This window comes from Cydia splendana, chromosome 13 (assembly GCF_910591565.1).
Source record: "Cydia splendana chromosome 13, ilCydSple1.2, whole genome shotgun sequence".
Classification (NCBI taxonomy): Eukaryota; Metazoa; Arthropoda; class Insecta; order Lepidoptera; family Tortricidae; genus Cydia; species Cydia splendana.
The window spans coordinates 6,473,048-6,498,814 of NC_085972.1; the positions used below are offsets into that span (position 1 = coordinate 6,473,048).

The following is a 25,767-nucleotide window of genomic DNA, read 5'->3' on the forward strand; positions in this document are numbered from 1 at the left end:
AAGAAATTGATTTTTAGTTCCATGAGTCTCGCTTTTAAAATGTTTTCCTTTACTTAGAAAGTAAACGTGTCTTTAATATAAGCAAATTAATAGTAAATTACTTAAAATCCTAAACATCGGTAACCAAACGAATTGCTACAATACATTCACATAACAAGAGCGCAAGTTTTAAATCATATAGATTTTGTTCTAGCTCGTGTAATATTAATTATCATTTGTATCATCAATTCACCGCAGTGTCGGAACCATGTTATTCACCGCCCGGCCTTTAGACGGTATGGCGACATCGTCTATGCCTATGCAGCCTATATCAAGGCTTTTCCCGCAGTGGAGCAGAACCGCTATTTTAACTTACGGAGGAGGAGAAGATGAAGTAATTCCGGTGAGTATTATCTTTGATTCTAATCTGAGGTCATAAATTTTGGTACGCGTTTTTTTTTTTTTCCTTTTATTTACTAGTAATCTATGATTAGAAAGTTAAATGCATCCAAGGCATCGATGAGCTAAAATTTTACATAAGTTCAAATAGGTAATGCCATACATGAAAAAATATTGTTACTTACAGGAGTTACAGGTAGGTAATTATAACCTGGGAAATTTTTATGAACTTCTAGTTATTCGATGTAATCGCCAGTCTGTAATAAAGACACGTATACTAAGATGTTAAGGTGGAGGCTTTTATACCCAGTGAAGGATAGGTAGGTACAGTCACCTGCAATGATATGTTACACAACGAAGCGAAGGCTGCAAACATATCTGACAAGATCTTATTTGTAGAGCCATAAGAGCGTGTCACATATTTATGCGGCGTTCGAAAAGTAACATATTATTGCAGGTGACTGTACTTGTCGCACTTTCTGTTAATGGTTACGTTATTGTAACCATTAAGTTCCTTTGATGTGAATGATAGGTAGACTGAGAAGCTATAGGTAAATTTATAAATGCATTTGACGCAACCCGCATTCATTTGTTTTATTTAAATCTAATTTGATATTACCAGTGGGTTTGAGATACTTTTACAGTTATTCGACCTAACTTACAACCGCAAAACCATACGATAGAATTAAATAAGTAGGTAGGTACTCGTATATGAAAAAATATCAAAAAATTATTTTTGTCTTCGACAAGTAGGTAGACCTACCTTACCTACCTACAATAAATCGTTTATACATTGTAGCAAGGTGCTAGTCAATCAGTGAAATCAAGTTATGTCTACTTACCGTAAGTGCACTACAAAAATGCACAATTAATTATAAAGTTAATAAGTAATATAAAACTAGAACATACTCAGGTGGTTTGATACCTAATAGACCGGCGGCGTCTGCCAATTGAATTGTAGGTTTATTACAACGAACGAACTAATTATTAAACACTTCCGTAATGCTTTAATTAATTAAGTAATCTTCCTACCTACTTTATTGAAAATATAAGCCAATAAGGTAAGTGGTATTGCTTGTCATAGTCTCTGCGGTCATACATTTTACGTTTTAGTTGTCTCTGGGGTATTATTACGTTACATACAAGTACTTGCCTCCATTAACTACATTTCTATTTTCCTCTACATTCGATAGAAGATATTTATTTAAATTTTCTGTGGCAGGGAAAAGGTCAGAGGTGGTATGGTAGGTGTTAAATGTTTTGTGTAGGTGGTAAAAATATTAAGTATGTATGTACCTATTTAATTATAGTTCAGCAAACATTGGGTGATTTGGGTGAACTTTATTCTTTCCACCGGTCCAAGCTTAAAGGTTTACTTGATAAACTATACCTTTAAGCGTAAATTGATTGTCTTATGATTGTGTTATGCACCCGAAAATTTCATGGCAGTTCAAACTCCATGACCGGATTAGTTAAGTTATGCATATTACTCGTCTAATTCTAAGTTCATATCAGTCCAATAATATCCGTCCAGCCTTAAGTTTCATTAGGCTAATGACAGAAAAACAATGAAATAAATCTATTCTAATGATATTCTCTCTCATAGTTTCATAGAGACTCAGATCCTTATAATTAATTGTTGTGTTTGTGTACGTCTTAATTTAATTTAATCATAATATATCATAGTTTTAAAAGATACAGGTAAGTAAATAAGGATTGGGTAAGCCGGTATAAAGTATTAACTACCTATAATTTAGCTCTTTGCATGGTATTTTTTGTTAACAATATGTCTGGAGCGAACATTTTCAATGTACCTACATACATTATTACCTAAGTTTGTTTTACAAAGTAAGAATTTCCAAAAGCTATTATCGTCGAAGATGACTCGCAGAGCCATCAGCACAGTTGGCAGCGCGCCACGGCAGTGACAGTGAGTCAGCGATAGTGCGACGGAACCACCCGGGCAAATCACCTGTGTCAAAGGATAATCGTCCTTTCCGCCACAGATATAGAAGCTCCGCTATCTCTCTTTTTGTCCTTGTTGTTGTGTACGCCGAGTGCGGCGGCGCGATCGATACGTTGCACCCCGCCCCTTGCAACCCGGGCATTGGAAACGAAAAACCCGGATAACAACTGAAAATAATCAACCCAGTTCAAGGCCGGTCGGAATAGCTTATTGCGAATTAAAGTGTGCAAGGCAGTCGCCAATGTCGGTTCAGTGCATACGCGTCCGTGCCCCGAGGTAGACAACAAAGGTACACCTCGATACCGCAGCGATGGCTTCCAAAGTCCTGGTGCCGACTGGGCCGTTCACTAAACTGCAAGTAAGTACCTGGATTTTAGAAGTATAATCGGCACTTATACGTGAAAAATAAATATCAGCACTATTTATAGGTACCTATGTACCTACAATTAGCGTTTAGACAGTTTTTATTAAGGTGATAGGTACTTAAGCCGCAATGTTATATTGTAGTAGTGTTTTATGAATACGAGGGGTAAACCGAAATGCTCGGAAATTTAAAAAACTAAGTACACTAGATATATAAATTATATTTTATTGTTTTTCGAAGTACTCTCCGTTACAATCAATGCACTTTTGCATTCTTTTAAACCAGTCATTGAAACAGTAATTCCAGTTTGAACTCGACATTGCCAAAATGGCCGATTTATAGGCTTCGACGGCGGCTTCTGGGTTCTCAAACCGTTGACCACGCAATAAATCTTTAATTCTAGGGAATGTAAAAAAATCGTTTGGACTCAGGTCAGGGCTGTATGGAGGATGGGACATCAACTCAATGTTTTCCTCGTTCAAAAATTGATTTGTTTTACGGGCGGTGTGGGAGCTCGCATTATCGTGATGTAAGATGACACGTCGTGTGGGGTTCCCTCGGCGAAGTTCGGCCAGCATCTCAGGCAAACAAACTGTAATATACCAATCAGCGGTAACCGTTCTTTGTTCTTGTAAAGGAATTGTGGCAATATGTCCTTTTTTTGAGACGAACGAAGCCACCATTTTCTTCGACACGCTGCGGGAACGCACAACTTTCGTTGGTTTGACCTCGTCTTCGAAGACCCAAACTGCCGACTGGTGCTTTCTTTCAGGCTCATAGGAATAAATCCAGGATTCGTCACCCGAGACAATGTTATAAACGGCTTTTGACCTTCCTCCATTGTAGCGTTTTAGAGTAGATCGGCACCAATCGACACGAGCCGCCTTTTGCTCTTCTGACAAATTATGGGGTACCCACCGGGAAATCAATTTTCTGACACCCAACTCACCATGCAAAATCGTGTGGATTGCAGTCATTCCAATGCCTATGGATGCCCGAATCTGCTCGTATGTCACATGTCTATCTTCTTTCAGTATTTTTTCTACAGCCGCGACGTTTTCGGGCGACACCGCTGTTTTCGGCCGACCTGTTGAAGGCACGGTGCTGAGAGAGGCACGACCCCGTCGAAACTCTGCATACCAACGATATATAGTCGTTTGACTCGGTGCTTCCATTTCATATATAGAAACAAGCTCATTAAGACAGTTATCTGGAGATAACCCTCGGCGAAAGTTGTGATAAATAATGGCACGAAAATTTTCACGGGTGAGCTCCATTTCGTCCAGCGACTTGTCAATTTGAAAATGGAATTTAAAAAATATGACGCTATTTTTTTAAATTGTGAAAACGGCATCGTGACTGTCAGTTGCCAGTACGCGTGTGATAAAAAAAGATTTAATGTAGCTCAGTTTAAAGTACTCTATTCCCGATCATTTCGGTGTGCCCCTCGTACCTAATACAATTAAATATGACGCTAATTTAATTTAAATATTTACGAGTAGGTACATAAAAGGTTCAATAATTCGAAATCCAAATAATAAATGTAATAACTAAATAGGTACGCATTATTTATCAGTTTATCACGTTCGTAGGAACGTAGGAGGTACGTCTATTACATCTACATGTACCTCCTCCTACGTACTGTATGCATACACACGAGTAAGAATAAACTGATATTTATATGTAAAATGATAAAAGAAGTGATATAAGTGAAAAGGTAATAGCGTCTGTTAAATGGGTCGAGGTGTAACACAAAGGAACACCGGACGATGACATTAGGTATCGGAAAAGCGATTATGTCTGAGTTTTCCGAGAGATGCATGCGCTCTTTCAATTACTTACATTGGAATAGCTCGATTTTTTTCTCATCAAAAGCTTTTCTGCATAATATATGCAGAAAAAATTGGATTACAATTGGTCAGCATATCATTAATTCCATTGTCATCAATGATCTTTTATAAAAGATCATTGATTGTCATGGCTTTTTGTGATTAATCCTATTTATTGTATAGGTAATTATGTACTCCGTAAACAGTAAATTTTCTGGTAATCTTGTAAATAAAATCTAGAGAAATTCATGAGAATATTATTACAATATCGTATTAAACGTAATTTAACATGCAATGCAATTAATTCATGCTACATCGCGTTTACGACCTCAGTGTTTGTACCGCCTTTTAGCAAACATTTGCATAATCCTATACTCTACTTAATTTTAATTACATACTTATAGCGGTTTGTTACTCAGGCATTAGGTCATAATTGGACCTAGTAGTAATTTGAATAGCAAGTCTTCTAGTGCTTGGCATTGGCAATATTGAAGGAGTGGTTGCAATTTAGGGATTATGTCATTTATGTGGCAATTTAGAAATTAGTTATAGAATTTGCATAAAAGTTTCAACTTTTTGCATATTCAATACTAGATAAGACTTAAGAGTAACATCGTATAGTATCTAAAACGCCCGAACCTTTTTTTACAAATCAAATTGAGTCTAACTTTGGCTCTATCTAATTCTGGTTTCCACCATCAGCGTTTTTATAATACGCCATTCGGTTTAAGCGCGCTTTTTTCCGTAAAAAACTTTAACGAAGTACTTAGGTCAGGTCATCACGATGCACGCGATGCATCCTCATTAGTTCCTTCCACCAGTTGCACAATTATTTTTTTAATGCATTGATTGTTGTCTTCAGGTGAAAAAATCGCCAGCTGAGCCGAGCAGCAGTGGTTTCGTATTGGCCGGTGATGCCGCCGCCAGGGTCGCGCATTTGGAACACAGCGTGCGCTTTCTTCAGGAACAGCATAGGCTGATGCTTAGTGGACTCCATACGGAGATTGAAGCACTCAGAGAGAGGAACAGGGGTGTGTATATTTTTGGAATATCTAATAGTATTGTGGTGGGTAGTGGGAGTTCGATTGGAACGCAATTTGCCCTCTCCAAAAAAACTAGTATGTCGGCTGTTCTAGTATGATCTCTCTTTAAGATTGCATTTAGTAAGGTAAAATGAAATAAAACGAGAATTCATTAGGCAGAGCATAAATATAACTACCTACCTACTATTGATAGAATAGTGTAGTAATTGCTATTATGATTACATTGAATCTTAATACAGATGGATAATAATTAACAAAATGCACTTCACAAATCAACTTATTGATATTGCGTTGCGTTAGAGATAGTGATATCTATTACTACTAACACACAAACATCATAATTGCCTTATACGGGTTAACCACAATTTATACAATAGCCTTTGTTCTTTATACAAACAAACAAAGGAACATACGAGTGATTAGAGGAATTTATTGCAGCGAAATAAGGTCTACAAATAGGGTTGCCAGATCGAAAAGCGCTATTATCGGGAAAAAATATAAATTTTTCGGGATTTTGGGACTTAAGTCGGAAAAAAAAACATTCAAATTAAAGTACCTAATTGTATTAAAAACAACTATATTTTACATTATTGGAACTACGAACTGACAGCGGCCGGCGCCCAGTTCGGAACTTGAAATTATTGTTTTATAACGTGAAGCTGTTTTTCGGGACAATGTTCGCTTTGTCGGGAATCGGGAACACATGCTAAAAATCGGGAGAATCCCGCCAAATCCCGACCATCTGGCAACCCTATCTACAAATAGGTATCTAGCTAACCCATCTGATTGTAAATTGATCTGAATCATCAGTTCATCACTTAAGAGTTCATGTCATGAATGTTGCTTCATGATTGGAACAACGTGTCAACGATGTAATGGATCACACAATGAAAATATAATATGCAGGTGATTCTTAAGACGATGTAAAAAGTATTCAATCACTGTCATTGTCCTTAGTCCTTTTATTAATCAGTCTTAAAAAACAAAGTGTATGATGATCAAGTAGGACCAACCATTTACATTAATAATTCTTAACAGCATCATTGTTAATACAGTTAAGGATTATGTAAATATAAGATCATTGACAATTATAACTGCATTGCATAGTAATACGCTGTAACAGGGCTCAAGGCTAGACAATTAGTTTTAATGACTCAAACTTGCTTTTATATATGATCTATTGTTGTGATTACGTCAGTTCCATTGAAAAACCAACGCTGGATATATCTGAGAAAAAAACGAAAGATACACCAGTGCATGATTCAACTGCCAAGGGCATTAGTAGAGGTAAAAAATATTTTTAAAGTGCCTTGCTCTGTCATCTTGAGTCCATTTGATCTATGTCTATGAGTGTTGTCAGCACTTTTTATTTTTATTTTTTAGAAGGTAAGCAACTGCTACGAGCTACGTACAACTACTACGAGTAATGTATTATTAGAGTGATTTATTTTACCCTATAAGTTACTCTATACGTTCTATAACCCTACAACTAAACACTATTTTAGTTTCACATAGAATACCTACTAAGTAGTGAGTCATTTTAATCTAATCGAGGAACAAACAAATGGCCTCATGTTGCTATATTATCGGATTACTTACAAGAACAGCACAACATCGATCTAACAATAAACGAAATGAAACTAGTAGGTAGTATGGTATGTTGTGTCTGTGTTGTGCATATCTTGTTTATTCAGAAATGAGACTAAGGAAGTTTGGCCATTTCGCTGAATCATTTTCTGATTTTATTTGCTGCAAGTGTATTAATGAGTGGTAGTTAATTAGCAGTAGAGTGGCTTAATACAATTCAATTATTGTCTACCTACCTGTTTAAAAATATGTATGACAACGCTTTAACTATATCTCCCAGAAAAATCTAACCCAGTTCAATATAATGGCGTGTGTCATGTCATGGCTGATTAGCCTCGTACATTCACATTTGAGTAGATATCGATCCGTGTCTTTGAACTCCTATCCTGCTCAAATAATTATCCTCGGTGGGTTTCGTCAAACGATTTTTATTGCCGGAGACGAAATGCGTTTGTATCTGAATTTTGGGATTCAATAAGGAAAAGCTAGTGGAGTCGAGATAAGCAATGTTTCGAGATTACGAAAACCAAGCGTGTCGAGAATATCTAATCCAAATCTCAGCAGACAATAATATATCTCTTTTAACCTCAATAAAATCGTAGTAGGTAACCAAAACTCCTCCTTTTTCTCTTTAAATGTTATATTATTATTTTTTTGTTATAGTTTTGTTTTGTTTTAATTTTAATGTTTTTTATTTATGTTGTTCGTTATTAATAAAAAATATTTTTACGTACTTATTTAAATAATACCTAAATCATGTTATGTTTAAATTAAATAAACTTTCTTTTTTTCACAGATCTCCAATTCCAATTGATCTTCAACAAGGAATCCTCTTTGAAGGCAACACCGCCCGCTGCGGCTGAAAATGGCGAGAACGCTGAGGTAGGAAAAGTCTTCATCTTTTTAGCTACTTATGAAAGTGTCAGCATTATCGGTAATCCCTGTTCAGTGTTTTCGGCATTAAATATATTCTCTTAGGTAAAAAAAAGCAATTTAGTCGTGTAAAAAAAAACAATTTTTACAACATGCAGGACAGGGACTACCTGTTCAGTGTTTTTGGCATTATATAATTAAATGAAAAAAAAAAACAATTTAAACATGTTAAAAAAAAAACAATTTTTAAATAAAGCGCACATCAATTACGCAAACGCATCATAGTATTACGTTTCTTGTTACGCACGTTTAAAACCTATAATATTTAACTGAATCCCGAGATATTTTGTCTCATACAGTAAATCATTATTTTCAGTATACATTTTTTGTACCATACAATAAAAGTACGGTTTATGATAAATATAATTAACAATATTGACTGACACAAACTTCGCTCAAGAGATGGGCAACTTTTTTATTTTGTTGTCGTTTTTTTTTCTAAGATTTTGTTGATAACATTTGGTTGGTAAATTTGAAGGGCCCTTGGGTGGAATGAATACCAACTCGCAATTTGAATGTACCTATGTAATTTTCCCTTGAGTTACGAAAATAGGTAATATGCGTTTTCGTAACTCAGAAGTTCGAAACTTCTCATGCATACCTTGCCTTTAATTTTTTACACCTAGGTATTTATCATCATGTTCAATGAAGATTGTTGCTACAACCTAATCTTTTAAATCTGTTATAGGAGGCAAAACTAAAGACCGAGGTGTCCCGTCTCGAGCGCGAGGCGGCGGCAGCGCGGGGCGAGGCGCGGGCTGCCGAGGCGCGCGCATTGCAGTTGCAGAGGCTGGTTGATGCTCAGACTGAGTAAGTTTGCACAATATTCTCAGACATGTGCGGAAATATTGTCTTTTTATTCGTGAAACATCGTAATTATGTAAGCGCTTTAATAAAACGAGCCGGCAACGGATTATCATGCAACATTGGCGGCCTAGGCCTGCAAAGTTACCTATCGACGCACGTCGCTTGCGCCGCTGTACGCCGGCTCGTGCCGAAAATTGACTTAGATATTTTGATTGTGAAATTAACTTATGTAGAGAGACCACGCTAGTGTCTTATGGAATATGGTGTCGCTCCTCAGTTGCACCAACGTTGCGTCTAGCAGCACTGCAGCAGTCAATGGCGGATTTGCAGTGTTGGCCGCCCTAGGCCCCAGGCCCTGTAGTAACTACTAGCTGTCCCTTTCTCAGCACCCCCCATAGGCTACCGCCTTGCTGCTGCCCCTAATATCTTGCCGCTCTAGGCCCGGGCCTATATACTGGGCCTTAGGGCAAATCCGCCACTGGCAGCAGTCGATTTCGGAGACGCTAGTATGGGGACTCTCTTAGACGGACTTTATGTATATTTCAGGAAACTCAAGTCGCTCTCCCTCGGCCCGTGCGCTTGCGAGGCGTCAGAATCGCGCGCGGAGCTGCGCGCGCGGCTCAGCGACGCCGAGCGGCTCGTGCGCCGGCTGCGGGGCGACGCCGAGCGCCAGCGGAGAGAGGTACACACGGGCGGCTCCGTCACTAACCTACTGTTCGACGGAGCGCAGCACGTACGTCACAACCATGCTGGGGGGTTATAACGAAATGACTTCTCGCAAAAAAGTGTCGATGAAGTCATGTTGTCAAGTCACCTTGAGTACCTAATCGCATGTAGGTTATTTTTCGCTGTAAATCTTGTAGTTATAACTGTGGCTCAGCGATTCAAAGATGACACCCTCGCTGGGCATCCGAAAATAAGTACTTACCTAGGTACTCGTACGCTACCTACTTTTTTTCTTTATAATTATGAACTTAAGAGCGATGTTGTCCATAATCAACCGTAACCAAAGTGCCTCTTAGGCCATATTTGTCCCGATCCTGCGCATCTTCCTGCTAGTTATTGGCTTGGAGATCACGCAGATCCGCAATGTCTCCTCAGCAATACCTGGGGGCCTAGCCAAGATAACAATATTTGATAGAAAATGCCAATCGAAACTTAAATAATGTATGGAAATAGTCACGCGACATTTTGCAGCATATTACCGATACAGTATTTTTTTCGTTTTATCGATGTACGATTGTCAGCTTGGCTAGGTCCCCGGCCAGGGGTGCGAAACTCCTCCCTTCGGACAAACTCGGCTCCGTTCAGCTCAGCATTGCTCCGAGCAAATTAGGGTTGACACAACTTGACGTCCCATTGCGTGCAAGACCACAGATAAGATAATAGCTTTAATTTTGACAACCCTAAATAGCCGAATGGGATAGTGCCATATATTAGACAGGGGCAGCATGATTCGACCCTGAACCGCTGTCAAACTTCCGTTTTGTAGGAAGTTTCCATTCTGTACGGTAGTACTATTATTTATTCTGTGCCTGGGCCACCAGTTGCCTCACGTACACTCTCTTAACATCCTTAACCGTTCTGAAATTTATACAGCTGCAATGTATGAAGAATTCACTGCATGCGTCTCTCCGAGCGTCGGGTCTCGACGGCACCTACGGTTTCCACAACAGCTACTTCCCGCCTGTGAACGCACCGGATTTCTGGAGGGAACCCAGCAGAGAGTGAGTATCGCGTTTTTAATCTAATTATTGGTAACTATAACTTCCGCCCGCGACTTCAGATCTTCTTCTTACTGCCCTTATCCCGTTATGTGGGATCGGCACAATATTTTTTCTCTTCCATTCTCCTCTACCTTTCGTCACCTCAGCACCATCTCAGCACTCACTCCTTTCTTTCTCATATCCTCTTTCGCACAATCCAGCCATCCTTTTTTGGGTCTACCATCCGCTCTTCGTCCATCAACATTCATCCCTAACATTATTTTGCCTAACATGGCATTCACCCCTCCTCATTTACATGCCCATACCACGCTAACCCATCAGCGACTTCAAGCCCGCTCCACACTCGTGCGCGAATCGCGGCGCGAAGCCGCGAACGCGAGGGTGGAGGGGGCTTCAGATAATTGATAAAAACTATCCTATGGTCTTCTCCGGGCCACATGTCAAGGGGAAATCCTGACGTATGGCATCCATTTACCCGAGTAAAATTGTGCAAGCGTTCACAGAGATTTTACGTTTCAGAGAGTACGCCAACTCGATGATAGCACGCCAACAACAGCAACGCAACTCGCGGCGCCCCCTGACTTTACCCGAGCTCTCCGGCCAGCAAATACATCGTTCAACTGTTTATGCTAATCGTAAGTATCATCAATATAGTGTTAAATTGTCCATTGCTTGGCTATTGGGACCTATCTTTGGAAGGAGAAGTAGGCCAGAGGGTCTACCGCGAAAAATTATGCTGTCATATAAAATTCATTGATGGGAAGACCGTTACAGGGCAATAATTCTCGTATTTTTATACGTACGTCGCGCAGTCATGGTCAGAAAGGAAGAGCTTCACTCCTTCAGCTCTACCGACCTTCTGTTAGTGGATTATGTGTACAAACTCAAGAGTTGAAAGCGACGTACGATCTTGTTGACGGCCTTCCCCACATCGACCATATCTGCCCCTCTATCGCTCGACAAGCAAGAGTAATAGAGAGGTAGGTAACGAAATTTCGATTTTCGATTTTCCCGGTAGACCCAGTGGCGGATTACCAGTCTTTGCCGCCCTAGGACCCAGGCCATGCAGTAAGTACTAGGCCCCCCTTTCTCAGCACCCACCACTACTACCGTTTTATAGACTGGCGCCCCCTAATATCTGGCCGCCCTAGGCCCGGGCCTACTGTCCGGGAAGGGAAGTCCGCCACTGGGTAAATCCCCCAGGTGTCAGTCAGCTTTATATATGTTTTGACAGCAACCTCGAGGTTCGGTTCACGTTCAATCATAGTGCTGCTCATTCTACTTACTGCTTTACTGTTCTTTCTTGTTTACTTCACTTCACTTCTAAACAGCAACTCGCATTCTTCTATAGGTTCCCTTTATTGCGCAGCAGTGTGTTTTCAACATAGAGTATGTGACACGGCACTTTGCATGTATGATTCAGTTTAACGTTTTTAGGATTGTCTCGAATATAGTATAGTTTTGTTTTATGGCAAGGAAGTCATTGATGTAGCAACAAAACAAATGACAACCATTTGGCCAATTAGAAACTAATTAAATCTGATGGTGTTGCTACTTCAAATTAAATCCTAAATTGATGGAATAGTATTTATTAAATATTTAAATCAAAACTTAATTTTTAAATACAAAAAAAGGTGGAAATATGTTTAGATAATTAAATATGATTTATTTCTATATGTTGGACTTACATACAAAAATTATTCCAAGAATTTCATTAGTTACTGTTATTTTGATTGTGTTATCCCAGGGACAGTTAGGTTGAGATTTTCCTGGTTGGCTTTTGCCCTGGATGGGCATCTTTTAATTTAGAAAGTGAAGCTAAATACATCATGCTCTGGTAGCATCGATCCGAGTCTTGGTTAGGCAGCAGCCGCTGCATCCATGAGCTAGGAAGCTCATGCCGAGGTTATTTTGCCACAAACATCTGCTGGTAAAACAATGTGGTGGGAGGGAGTATCAGAGCTGCGAGATGAGTCCACTCTAGGAATTTCCAGCTGCTGACTGGGGTTTTCGTTTTTATGTTACTACGTATGTGAAATCAGTTCGCATATCAGAGTATGGAAGTCTGTCCATATTCCTAAAACTTCAAGTGTGTCTGGTGAGCAGTTCGCCATAAGAATTTCGCTCTTCTGCTGGATGGAGGTGACGTCACCTTCAAACTGAGACCTTAGTCCTTCGGTGTTGCTCTGCGGTGTCGGGTCAGATTCCCGTTGCAGCAAATCAGCTCCGGCACAGCGGAGGATCACACGTCGGGCTTGAACTGGTGGAACATTGTTATGAGGTTGGTGTACGCTTTCCTTCCGTCCTAGAAGCATTTCCAAATTTAAAGTTAAAGAATTTAGTAGAATCATATGTGATGGCAAATGATAAATTAGGTACTAACAAATTTAGATAGGTCTGCTTGTAAATCATTGTAGAACCATTTTTGGCACGACCCGGCTCTATCGTCTGACATTATAGAATAAGGTGCTTAATGCTAGCTTAATAAATGATTTACTTGTAGAACAACTTCCTCAGTGTGAGAATAGAAATAAATTATGTGTCACAAAACTAACATTTCATTTTGACATCCTTTAGAAACCCCTGAATAGTTGATGGAAATAAGTGTAAGCACCTGCTTGAGTTTTTGGTTAAGATTTAGATTGGTTAATTTAGTAACCTTAATTGTCCGTGAGTTTCCCCTGGGCAAAGCCCCAGCCGGGCAAGGAAAACCACCGTGACAATTTGGCGCCCACAGATTCCGTCTTAAAGCTCTATTTCCATCATAAATCAGTTTGTATCACTGCCATCACATATAGATGATAAAAGTTTTGAAATACTTACGGTTAAGTATTAATTTTGAGCTTGTGCTTTGGCTTTGCACACTTTGATACCATCCAGGTTAAGCTTTAGCTGTTTTACAGTTAGTTTTGTCCAATTTGCTGCACGAAATTCAGAATTTCTGGTGAAATCCGTAAATGAAATGCTTTGATTTTCAGTTAATAAAATTTGTGCTGACATTTTGTCAGGAAGTTGAAAGTGTCAAACTTTTAGTACATTTTGCTACCTTTTTTGCTTGTGAGCTTGTCTCTAAAGAGTGAGACCTAGATATTTTGCATTTTTGAGGATTTAAAAAGCATTTTTTTTTAATTTTGTTGTATAACTTGGTTAGGTATAGACAAATATTTGGGCAGAGCTTTTATAAGTACTGCAATTGAGTTGTATGTCATTTCGTTAAGGTCAAATCAATGATCTTTTAGGTCAAGTTCGAAAAGCTATTGAGCTTGTGCAGAAACTGTTAAGAAATTTGAGAAGTATTGTTTAAGTGTAAAATTTTAACTCAAAATACCTTTTAACATTAGATATTTAGCCACAGATGGAAAGCTTAAGTTACAATCCAACGTTATTTTGGGCTTTAAGAACAAAGGAAATTGTTTTTGGTAAAATGTATGAACATACAGTGTGTACATACTTGATTTTGGAACGTTTTTTTTTCTAGATAGACTTCAATTTGAAAGCTTGCAATTTTAGGACAATTTTGTGTAGTAATTTATTTTAGTTAGTGGCTTGCTTTCACTGTTATCAATAGCTTTGATACAAATTTTGTTTATATGAAATATGTAAGATACTTACACAGAGCTAAAAAGGGTTCATTGTAGTAAAAAACACATTAAATTTAGCATTGTTTATTATAAATAGTAATGATACAATAGTGCCACATCAATTTGTAAGTCTTTTGCCATCATATTTCAATATTTTGAGTTAAACTTATTATACAACGGCGGTTTCAGTACACTTTTAATGTTTAATGCCCGTTGAACTTATTTATGAAGGTGGATCAAATCTGAGGCGTCGCTGGCAGTAGTTGGAAGTTTGCAGGAACGGCGGAGAAGTGGAAATGTTTGAGTGTCCGGCAGCAGCAAGGTTGATAGTCGCTGGCAAGTGACTTCTGTTGTGTTCCTGATTAGGAAATGATTTTGATTTATGAAGATATACTTCTTCAGCGCACTGCCAGTGCCTATGTTCTCATGATTTAACATTGTTTGATTTTCAAAGTTGCAAATTCCTGTAGTCCGGTGTCCAGTTATAGGCATAGCTGGATATCTATTGCTTTTATGGTGGTCTGTTGTTCAAATTTAGCACAGTTTTATAGTAATCTGTAACAATATCATTAAAATTAGAGTTGAATATACATACTAGTTTGATTAGTTTATAAAATACAGGGAACTTTACAGAGGTTTTGCGTTCAGTTTAGAGTATGAGAACGAAAGTTGACTAATTTTCTCATTATTTGGTAGATTACCTGTGTTTATTAGTAGATTTAATTCCATTCCAAGTTCGCATTTTGACAAACTAGATATTGAAGTTCTTTAAGTATTGTTCGAAGTTTGATCACACTCGTATTTAGTTTTCCAATTTGTTGTACTTTAAAATGGCTAAAATATAGATAAATCTAATCTAAATGCGGCGAAAGTTTGTGTAGGTAAGGTTATAATTCGCAAAATATCTCAGTGACATTTAACTTTTTAAAAGCATAGACGCTATACCATAGAGTAAATAAAGAAGTTCAACAAAGGGTGCGTTCAGAAACATGATATTTTTAGGGTCCAAACTTAAGTCGTAACGTGTCAGCGTTTAATAAACGCTCGTTTTTTTGAAGTTATTGAGTAACTTGGTTTATCATTACGGGGTGTTTCAAAACATTCCATTTAATGATGTAACGTTACGATAATGTTTTTTTAGCACCAAGTTTAAATTCAATTGAAGTTTTTTGTATGGTGCTAGGTAAAGTTTCGTTTTGGATTTTGGACATGGAGTTTGGATCGTGGCGTATTAAGGATTCGGACACAAGGTTTTTGGTAGGTTTTGGAGGTGGTGGTTTTCTCTGGACGCAAGGTCCCGGTTTTTTAGCTTTCACCTTGCCGCCAGAGTAAACGCCCTCACTTACGCCATAACGTTTCGTTCTACGGTTGTTTCGTTTGGAGTGTTGGATATTGTGGTAAAAATATTCAATCACGACTGTATGTACGGAACGTGGTGAGCAGCAATGTCTGTTTTCACTACTATTTTTGTTTTGTGTGATGAATGAAAGGGTTCCTGGAACAGTTCTCTGAAAAGCGTGAGGTATGAAAGGAGCGACACAATCTGGCTCACTTTTGCAAGTTTTGAGCGATCCTTGATACGGCCAGTAGGTTTTTTGTGAGTAGTTATCGGGTGCTTACCACACCCGAGCGCCGTGTTTGGTGCGTTTTGTGTTTTAGGTCGACAGGGGTCCACACCCAGGAGATTTTATGAGGTATGGCGGGGCGCGCACTGCATACCTCGGACGTTTTGCGTTCTTTTTGTGTACTCCGATGGGTTCTTGCTCTTTTCAGGCGTCGACTTGGTACTCGCTGGTGGGTATCTTTTTGTGTACGTGTTGCCCATAAGTCCAAGCCATAGAGGCGTTGGTGAGGCACACGATTTTTTTGTGTTCGCGCTGCCGATACAACGAAAAATATTTTGTAGGCGAAGATGCGACACGCGGTATCGCCGCCAATCATGCCTGGCGTGCGATACTGTTTCAGTACTCTACCTCAATGGTTGAGATTTTGGGCATGTTGCAACCTCAGAGTTGTGTAAGGTTTTGGTCGGTTTGTTTTGTGATCCGGAGAGTTGGGGGATAGGTTACTCTCACCAACTCGAAGGGCCCAGATGTTTTGGTATGGTTTGGTTAGTTTGGTTTAATGGAAGAGTTGGCACAGTTAAGATGTGTCCAATTCAACCGTTTGTTGTTGGTTTTTTTTTAGGATTGGTATTTTGTTGGTTTGGGTTTGCTGTGGTTGTCAACCTGAAGGGTTGAGACAATTATTGGTGTCCTCAACCCGTAGGGTGGCGACAATTTTAGGATTAGAATGGAAATTTCGGAATTACTAATTATATTTTGGATTGGATTTTATTTAGCTTCTCAAGTTTATAAAGTAAACTTCGAAGTAGGAATTATTTCGGACTTTTATTCTGCCCGGTCTAGTAGAGATAAGTTTGGGAATGCTGATCATCAGTCCTGGCAGTTGGTTTGGTTTTTCCAGCGCAACGACGCAATGTTGTGCTGGTAAAACCAAGGAATGTTCACTGGTTAGTTAGGAATAAGGTGGTGGATTTTTCTGATGGGCTCGGATACCACACACGTTAGGTTTTTAGTATTTAGTGTTGCGTGGGTTCGAGAATTCGTGAATTTAAAATTTATGGTTTAGCGGTTTTGGCATGTAGTGATAGTTTGGTTGGTTTACCTTGGCTTTTCTTTTCTGGATAGGGATCTCGAAACCTGCGGCAATCATTTTGGTTGTGTTTTTTTTAGGTGCTCCCATACTAGGTATGGTCGAGGTAGTTTAGTATTGTTTTGTTTACCTTTCTTTGTGACACATGTTTTGGATTTAGGATAGTCGCTGAGGACAGCGAGCGTTTTACCCTTGGTAAAACGCAACAGCGGGGAGAGGGGTATTGTGACACGGCACTTTGCATGTATGATTCAGTTTAACGTTTTTAGGATTGTCTCGAATATAGTATAGTTTTGTTTTATGGCAAGGAAGTCATTGATGTAGCAACAAAACAAATGACAACCATTTGGCCAATTAGAAACTAATTAAATCTGATGGTGTTGCTACTTCAAATTAAATCCTAAATTGATGGAATAGTATTTATTAAATATTTAAATCAAAACTTAATTTTTAAATACAAAAAAAGGTGGAAATATGTTTAGATAATTAAATATGATTTATTTCTATATGTTGGACTTACATACAAAAATTATTCCAAGAATTTCATTAGTTACTGTTATTTTGATTGTGTTATCCCAGGGACAGTTAGGTTGAGATTTTCCTGGTTGGCTTTTGCCCTGGATGGGCATCTTTTAATTTAGAAAGTGAAGCTAAATACATCATGCTCTGGTAGCATCGATCCGAGTCTTGGTTAGGCAGCAGCCGCTGCATCCATGAGCTAGGAAGCTCATGCCGAGGTTATTTTGCCACAAACATCTGCTGGTAAAACAATGTGGTGGGAGGGAGTATCAGAGCTGCGAGATGAGTCCACTCTAGGAATTTCCAGCTGCTGACTGGGGTTTTCGTTTTTATGTTACTACGTATGTGAAATCAGTTCGCATATCAGAGTATGGAAGTCTGTCCATATTCCTAAAACTTCAAGTGTGTCTGGTGAGCAGTTCGCCATAAGAATTTCGCTCTTCTGCTGGATGGAGGTGACGTCACCTTCAAACTGAGACCTTAGTCCTTCGGTGTTGCTCTGCGGTGTCGGGTCAGATTCCCGTTGCAGCAAATCAGCTCCGGCACAGCGGAGGATCACACGTCGGGCTTGAACTGGTGGAACATTGTTATGAGGTTGGTGTACGCTTTCCTTCCGTCCTAGAAGCATTTCCAAATTTAAAGTTAAAGAATTTAGTAGAATCATATGTGATGGCAAATGATAAATTAGGTACTAACAAATTTAGATAGGTCTGCTTGTAAATCATTGTAGAACCATTTTTGGCACGACCCGGCTCTATCGTCTGACATTATAGAATAAGGTGCTTAATGCTAGCTTAATAAATGATTTACTTGTAGAACAACTTCCTCAGTGTGAGAATAGAAATAAATTATGTGTCACAAAACTAACATTTCATTTTGACATCCTTTAGAAACCCCTGAATAGTTGATGGAAATAAGTGTAAGCACCTGCTTGAGTTTTTGGTTAAGATTTAGATTGGTTAATTTAGTAACCTTAATTGTCCGTGAGTTTCCCCTGGGCAAAGCCCCAGCCGGGCAAGGAAAACCACCGTGACAAGTAATATAAGTAAAGAAAGAGTGGTAACTCCATAAATCAGTTTTCTTACCAAAACGCGCGTTATTTCGCAGTCGACATCTAGCGTCAAGTAGCGGAATTTATCAGTACTGCTAGTTGACAATAGATGTCTCGGCGAACCAAAACTCTAATGCTCAACAAGTTTCAGCTAATATTATAACCGGATTAATTGGAAGTCTATTTTCAACCCCTTCTGCTTATAATATTAGTTGTAAATTGTTTTAGTAGTACATTTTTCGTCAGTAGCTACACTTGTGACATCTCGTGTCAAGTAGGGGTACTGATAGTTTCACTACTTGACGTTAGATGTCGACTACGAAATAACGCGCGTTTTGGTAAGAAAACTGATGTATAGAGTTACCACTCTTTCTTTACTTATATTACTCTATGGTTTTCAGGGTGGGAAATTATCCCATTCATGTCTCATTATTGTCAAGTGCAATTTTTTTTAGTGAATGGTGACTGAATGCACAAAATATTCAGCATTTCCAATATTTTTACTCTTAACTCCAGAAGTGTAGGCATATTAACCGCATATAATAGCGATGGTTGCAGAACACACACGGCCTCGGAATGGGTACGAGAAGAAGAAACAGGCAGTCAACGGGGACGCCGCCTGCAACACACCAGAAGAACCTCCAGGTACCTAAATATAATAATCAATGTCGGGTTTGGGATAATCAAAATAGGCTTCCAGTTTCTTTTATCTACCTATCTATATAGGTATACGGTACAGGTCGATTCACGAAAGCTGGCACGAATGGAATGAATGAGTAAATAAAATTATCTAAATATGTGTGTAAATATTAACCAATAAAATGGTGGCTCTGACTGTATATCGACTGACTGTGTGTCACCCATACAATGAAAGTTTCGTTCATTCCATTCGTGCCAGCTTTCGTGAATCAACCTGTACCTTTTTTTTTTTTTTTTTTTTTTTTTAAGAGGGGAAATGCTTTACGCATACCACCCGGCGCGGGGACGGGCCGGGATGGTTATGTGGGACTCCCTGTTGTGGGCTAATGAGACCCCAGGTTTACCCACTAAAACCCCTCTGTTGCCGCCTCGCTGCTATATGGCGAGGTCCCAGGAACGCCGAAGTACTCTTCCGCAACCTCGCCAGGAATCAACCTGTACCTACCTCAACCTACCTACACGTAAAGCCCGCTCCACACTCGTGCGCGAATCGCGACGCGAAGCCGCGAACGCGAGTGTGGAGTCGAGAGCGCAGATATGTGAAATCGACTCGCGGCTCCGCATCGCGATTCGCGCACGAGTGTGGAGCGGGCTTGACATACCCATATAGATACCTACATAAAAAATATATGCAGTAAAAGTGTAATTAGTAATTAGGTACTAGGTATTAGGTAGGTTTTGTAACTAGGTACCTACTTTTAGCACAACAGGCCAGGATTTTTATTTTGTTTATTTGTTGTTTTTATTTTGGTTATATTTCAGACAAGCACCGTTTAGTTCCGATACGCACGAACGATACGAAACCCTGTTTACCGAAATTGGACTCTAGCAATAGTTATCCAGAGTTGAAAATCGTTGTTACAAAAATGATGCCACAAGTACTTGGTGAGGAGTTTTGTTTTGTTTGTTTTTGTTTCTCTAACAATCTTTTTAACTTTACGCCGTTATTTATTAGCATGTAAAACGTCGCTTATATAATTTTTTAATTGATTTACCGTCTTGTTGTGCATGTGAATCGCCAAGATTACTAGAAAACTAAACCGGGGTGACTTTGAAATGTTGGGGTGATATTCGGCAGCAGACTTTTGAAATGAATAACGATAACGTTAGCCGAGTAAGGGGGTCTTATAAATAATGGTTTAGTCAGAGGTCCTTCCGTCGTGACCAATTTTTTTCTTATAAAGAAAGGGATATAGTGGAAGGATGTATAATCCTTTATTTACGGTTACGATTAGGTACTGTAATTACTACCAATTGTTTTCATTCATTCCAGCTATTGGTTTTCCAACCCAATATGTTAAGTATTTTTTCTACTCCCGTACTTTTATTTGTCATTTAAAGGGTCGTGCACACACCTTTAAAACCCTACCTTATAGTTGACAAGACAAGTCTTTAGTCTATTCCCCAAAAAAGAATTTGTGCATACACGCAGTATCTTTTTGGCGATTTTACGATACTTCGTGTAATGACCTCTTAAAAATATTTAATGAAATACAGTGTTGCCAACCGTATTTTAAATGTCATCTGTAACAAATAAGTGAACCATAGACATTTTTTTTTAATTTCATTCGTTCATTCATTCTTTTCCCGCCCGAACCCTCCATTTTTGCTACTTCTTGAATTAAAAATATTTGTTAAATTTACAATTTTATTTCAAAGTGCTTGGTCGTAGAAAAAGTATTGTATGCAACGTTGTTTAACTGAGTCAAAAAATACTCGTGGCGTCTTTATTAACAATTTTCGGCTTTGCCTCAAATTGTTACTCACGCCACTCGCCTTTTTTGACCTCTCTTAAACAACGGTTGCATAATAGTACATTATTGTCGAGGCTCGGAAGTAGCTACTTGCAGGCTGAGGATTCGTTTTAAACGGACGACCTTGGGAGTCCGTTTAATTGAATCCGAAGCCAGCAAGTAGCCTTCCAGCCGAGTCATATATAGTGCTTTTCTCAAAAATGGTGCAAGAAATATAAATATCATAGAAATATTTTACAAAAGCAACTTTCTTACGTATATATTTTCACAGAAATAAGTAGAAACAATTGAAAAAATTAGCTTTGCCGCCTTTTTATTTTTTTAATAAAAGAATAGAAGTGTATTTTTCTGCCGAAAATACGCCAACCTATTTGAGACAGCTAAATAGTCGCGGTACTAATCATCTGTTTGGTTGTTTAATGGGCCTGTGCCTTCATTTGATATGGCCATTTCAACTTTTAAAAAGTTTAGAACTCGACAAATAATGGAATTTGTATGCAACATTGCAGTCCCAAAATCGAGACTGCAATGTTTTTAACTTTTTAATTTTTGACTGACCATAAACTACGCGCTTCGCGACCTATTTTTTAAACGGCAAAGTCGACTTTGCCGTCCATTTTTGAGAAAAATACTATTGTAATATTTACCTTACCTTCATTTGTATTGTTCCAGCGGTCTCCGCCCCCGCCGCGCCGCCCGGCGCGCCCGCGCCCGCGCAGCGCCCGCGGCAGCGGCGCGCGCACCGCAAGCACGCACAAACCGACCACACGTAATGCGCACAACCAAACACAAGGACACTATATAGGATCCTTCGATGTTTCAAGTGAACGGCTCGCCGAGTGGATTGATAATGTGAAGTAGAGCCTAGCTAGCACCGGTTTCATAATTTCGAGAGCTGATGTGTGATCTCCTGCCGATTTTGTTTTCCTACATTCGGTATTCACATAAAGTCCAGGTAATTTTCTGTCAAACTTCGGCTATGTGAGGTAGTGAAACTTCGTTACATGAACGTGTGTTATGTATTCTGTGCATATTCACATTTAAGGATTTATTGTGTCTAGTGACATTATTTATCCACCAAGCTGCCCAAAGACTGTAAATTATCAAAGGCGAACCTTAACCTGATGTGACTAAGGCCCCGACGAGAAATTAGTTTATTCCGCAATATAAAATACCCATTACATTCTATGTATTAGAATATATAAGTGAAATGGGTGGATTGCGCGATAAACTTTGTTTTTCTACGGGCTTCATTAATACCTACTCGTACGCATTATTGGCCGCGCACCGACGACTAGCCAGGAATGACGGACAATGGCATCTAGGTGGAAAACTCTGAACTAGAAAGTTATTACTTAATGGATATAGAGAACTATAGCGCGCTAAGCTGAAAAGCGTATTTTGTAAGTTTAATGATAATAATCTATTTAAAAAAGATCTTATTTGTGGCAGTAAATAGGGGCTAATTTAGGCTAAACAAGAGTCGACGCATATCGAAATTGCTGAAGTCCTCAGTCCTTGTGCATAGTATTTTTGAAGTCTTGAAGTAACTTAGTTCCGTTACGATTTTACGAGGACTTAAGCACGTTTTATATGCGTGTTTACAGTATTGTTTCTCACAAATATACGCTAGTTGCACTTAAAAGTAAATTATAGCTACCCTTTACCCCTCACCCGGATTGCCCTGTCTGATCTTGTTTTCATTTTGAACCATAAAAGTCATTATAGGATTTAACAGATTCAACACCGTCTGCAATACGTCAATTGCCTATTATCCTTATTTACTGAGGTGCCAAGATTATAGACATAAGTATAGGTACCTAATGCAACAAGGTCAATAACAGATAGGGCTTACGGGTACTGTAAAAGCTTGAATTGGCCAGCGTAGCGTCATCTTATAGGGATATTAAAATCTTAGCGTGTTTAGATCTCAAGGTTGCCATGACCAAATAATTGAAGATAATTCGTTTAGAAACTAGTCGTTGTTCAAACGGATTTGGTCGCATTCAGTGAATCGCAGTCGTCCGTGTGCCATAGCCCTAGGTTGCAGCCCTCACAAGTGTGTCGATCTATAATTAGATAATGCAATAATTTCAATCAATGTTAATTATTATTGTATATGTGTAGCGCTCATGTTTACTTTGTTATATAGAATCGGAGTGTTCATATCGCTGTTATATTAACTAAACTATGTACCAAAAACCATTCCTGATTGCATTTTGTTAACTTTTTAAGACACAAGACATTTGGGCGTCGATAAATGACGTCACTCTGATTTATTTATACTTATTGTAAGTCCCGTTTTGTTGGTTGTTCGCCAATTTTCTACTATTTACCAGATTGTATCCCTCTCAAAACGCAAAATGACGCCTTTATACGAGTCGATCAAAGTAGCCCCTCATTTTCCAAAGTCACCCCATTTTATTGAGAGTCCTTTCTTCCGCAAGTTATTTTTTCAATACCAAATGATTCTTCTCCCTATAAGATGTCTACTTAAATAAAACCATTGAAATGGTTATTGTAAAACATTTGTTTCAATAGTTTTATTTATACTACTTATAAGTATGTAAATCTTATAAGAGTGAACAATACACGGTCCACAAATATAATAATATAACTGCCATTAATATTAGCAAGTAGGTATTGTATAAGTTTATATTGTTTTGTGTAAATGTACCCTACCTACATACATTAAAAATAATATTTGTAGCCGTGGTCGTTTAAAATGTTTCAAGGTCAATTGAAGAAATGGTAACGAATTCTTATAGATGGTCTATTGAGTCCAATTGTATCCAGTATCATTAATTCCAGTGCTAGATTCATTGACATATATCTAGGGACGGCCTTACGGGCGCTAAGAATGGTGCTAGTTCAGCGGTGTCACTCACGAATTCGAGCCAATCGTGCAGTCTAACGGAACTAATTGCGACCAATCGCGCGCGTGTTGCGAACTTATCAACCAATCGCGTTGTGGTGTTAGACTGCACGATTGGATCGAATTCGTGTGCGTGACACCGCTTTACTGGCCCCATTCTGATTGCCCGTAAGCGTCTTTAGATATAATATGTCAACATTTTTGGCTGTGTGCTAATAGGCACATAAAACCAATCATAGTGGAGTACAAAGCAAATTAAGCCTTTCGTTTTGGCAAAGACATATGTAACTTCGTATAAGACGAATAAAGTCTAAGGAAAAAACGTGCCTCAGATTTCAAGTAAAAGTCATTCTCGAATAGATGGCGCACACACCTTTAGCCTATCCTCGGCTAGATGGCGTGACGACACCGTTTCATATTTAACAATTTTAACACATAGATATCAGTGAATGAACATGGATCAAAATGATATAAAAATAACAAAATCATTTTATCCATATATGTGACGTTCCACGGGAAAAGGTACCTTATGAGGGTTTCTAGTTTCGGAGATATGAAATGTTTTGTAAAGAGGTGAAAAAATGCTCAATTTTTTTTTATTGTGTGATCTGAAACCTTAATGCGTAACGTTTGTTTACCTGTTTTTATTTTTGTTATAAGTTAGTTATAAGCCTAGTAATGTCGTCTCAGAGTTTAGTAGAAAAGGTACCTTATGGAAAAAAGATTGAAAATTCCCAAAAAAACTAGTCAATACGGGAAAAGAAGTTTGGTAGTGAACTGTATTAGCATTCTGCAAAACTAATTTGATAATTTCAGTTCTAGTCGGGGGGCCTAGCAAATATTATAACCGTACATAGACCGACATCACAAATCCAAGTAGCCTGCTATTATACCAAAGTTACTCTCGTCAAGTCTTTCTTAACTAGAGTAATCTTCATTTGGTTTGGTCGCATGCAATAAATCAGCCATTGGTTTGCTGAAAAATGCCAATACCCGACGCATTACCTTATGGAATATCTGAGGTCATTGAACCTCAATGCCGCTTATCTTCAATAGCAACCGAAATATATTATTGATAAGAAATAGACGATTTATACCATCTTAACCCCAAAATATTATTAGTTTATCCTAACTGTTCCATCATCATCATGCCTCATCATGTAACTTGATCACAAGGTACCTTTTCATTACATACAAATTATTGGTCTTTTTTAAGATTATTATGACGAAGAACTAATTAAATTTGGGGCAGTTTAATGTAAATTAATATTTTCTATTCATAAAACATAAACTGTAATATGATTGATATTTTGTAGTGATGTATTATTAGATTTATTTCCATAAGGTACCTTTTCGTAAATGTATGGAGCAAATACTGTTATTGTTATGTAAGTTTAAAGTGGCATAAGGGGTTAAATATAGTATTTAGTTGGGGTTTTAGGATTTATTTCATTTGAATGACAGAATTTCTTTCATATGTGCTCAGAAAAATTGATTGTGTGTCACATTAAAAGTAAAAATATTCAATTTTGTGATTTTATATGAAAAAGTCAGAAAATACATTTTCACCTCTAAATCGGTATTGTTTTTTGCTTAAACTGTCTGTCAGTGTCGTTTTCTAATAGATAAAATTTAAATCTTGAGAGCTCATTGCAATCAATCGTGAAAATTAAATAAAACTTTAATTTCAAGAGATTGGTTAGTATACACATAAATCAGTCGATATCAAAAGTTTATATTTGCATTACAGAACAAGTCGCAATATTTTTTTAATCTCAGATATATAAGGTATTATTATTTGTAGTCAACTATGTAACTTACTTCAGGAACATAGTTTTTTAGGCGGCTAAACTTAAAACTTCTCTATCGTATAGTTGCTCATTTCACAACATTGTTTTCAAAAAAACATATCTCTGTAACTACGCAACCTAGAAGGTTGATCTTTTGTGTTATCGATAGCTTATTTAGTGTAGATTACTGGGGTATGCATAACTCCATA

At 38.3% G+C, this 25,767-nt stretch overlaps 1 protein-coding gene across 8 annotated transcripts; it reads left to right on the forward strand.

Moving 5' to 3' along the window:
- Positions 1-43: 43 nt before the first annotated feature.
- Positions 44-23,872, forward strand: LOC134796373 (coiled-coil domain-containing protein 74B-like). 8 transcript variants are annotated; one of them, XM_063768548.1, is made up of 10 exons: positions 44-382; positions 5,400-5,568; positions 7,964-8,049; positions 8,789-8,910; positions 9,454-9,640; positions 10,507-10,634; positions 11,154-11,269; positions 18,999-19,085; positions 19,902-20,036; positions 21,566-23,872. In XM_063768548.1, exons 1-10 carry the CDS (start codon positions 248-250, stop codon positions 21,664-21,666), a joined length of 1,266 nt encoding a protein of 421 aa, XP_063624618.1. In that variant the 5' UTR covers positions 44-247; the 3' UTR covers positions 21,667-23,872. The 8 variants fall into 8 exon arrangements, with proteins under 8 accessions (XP_063624618.1, XP_063624622.1, XP_063624616.1 ...); XM_063768546.1 differs by having other exon boundaries at positions 60-382; positions 18,987-19,085; XM_063768547.1 differs by having other exon boundaries at positions 62-382; positions 18,987-19,085; positions 19,902-20,024.
- Positions 23,873-25,767: the final 1,895 nt, after the last annotated feature.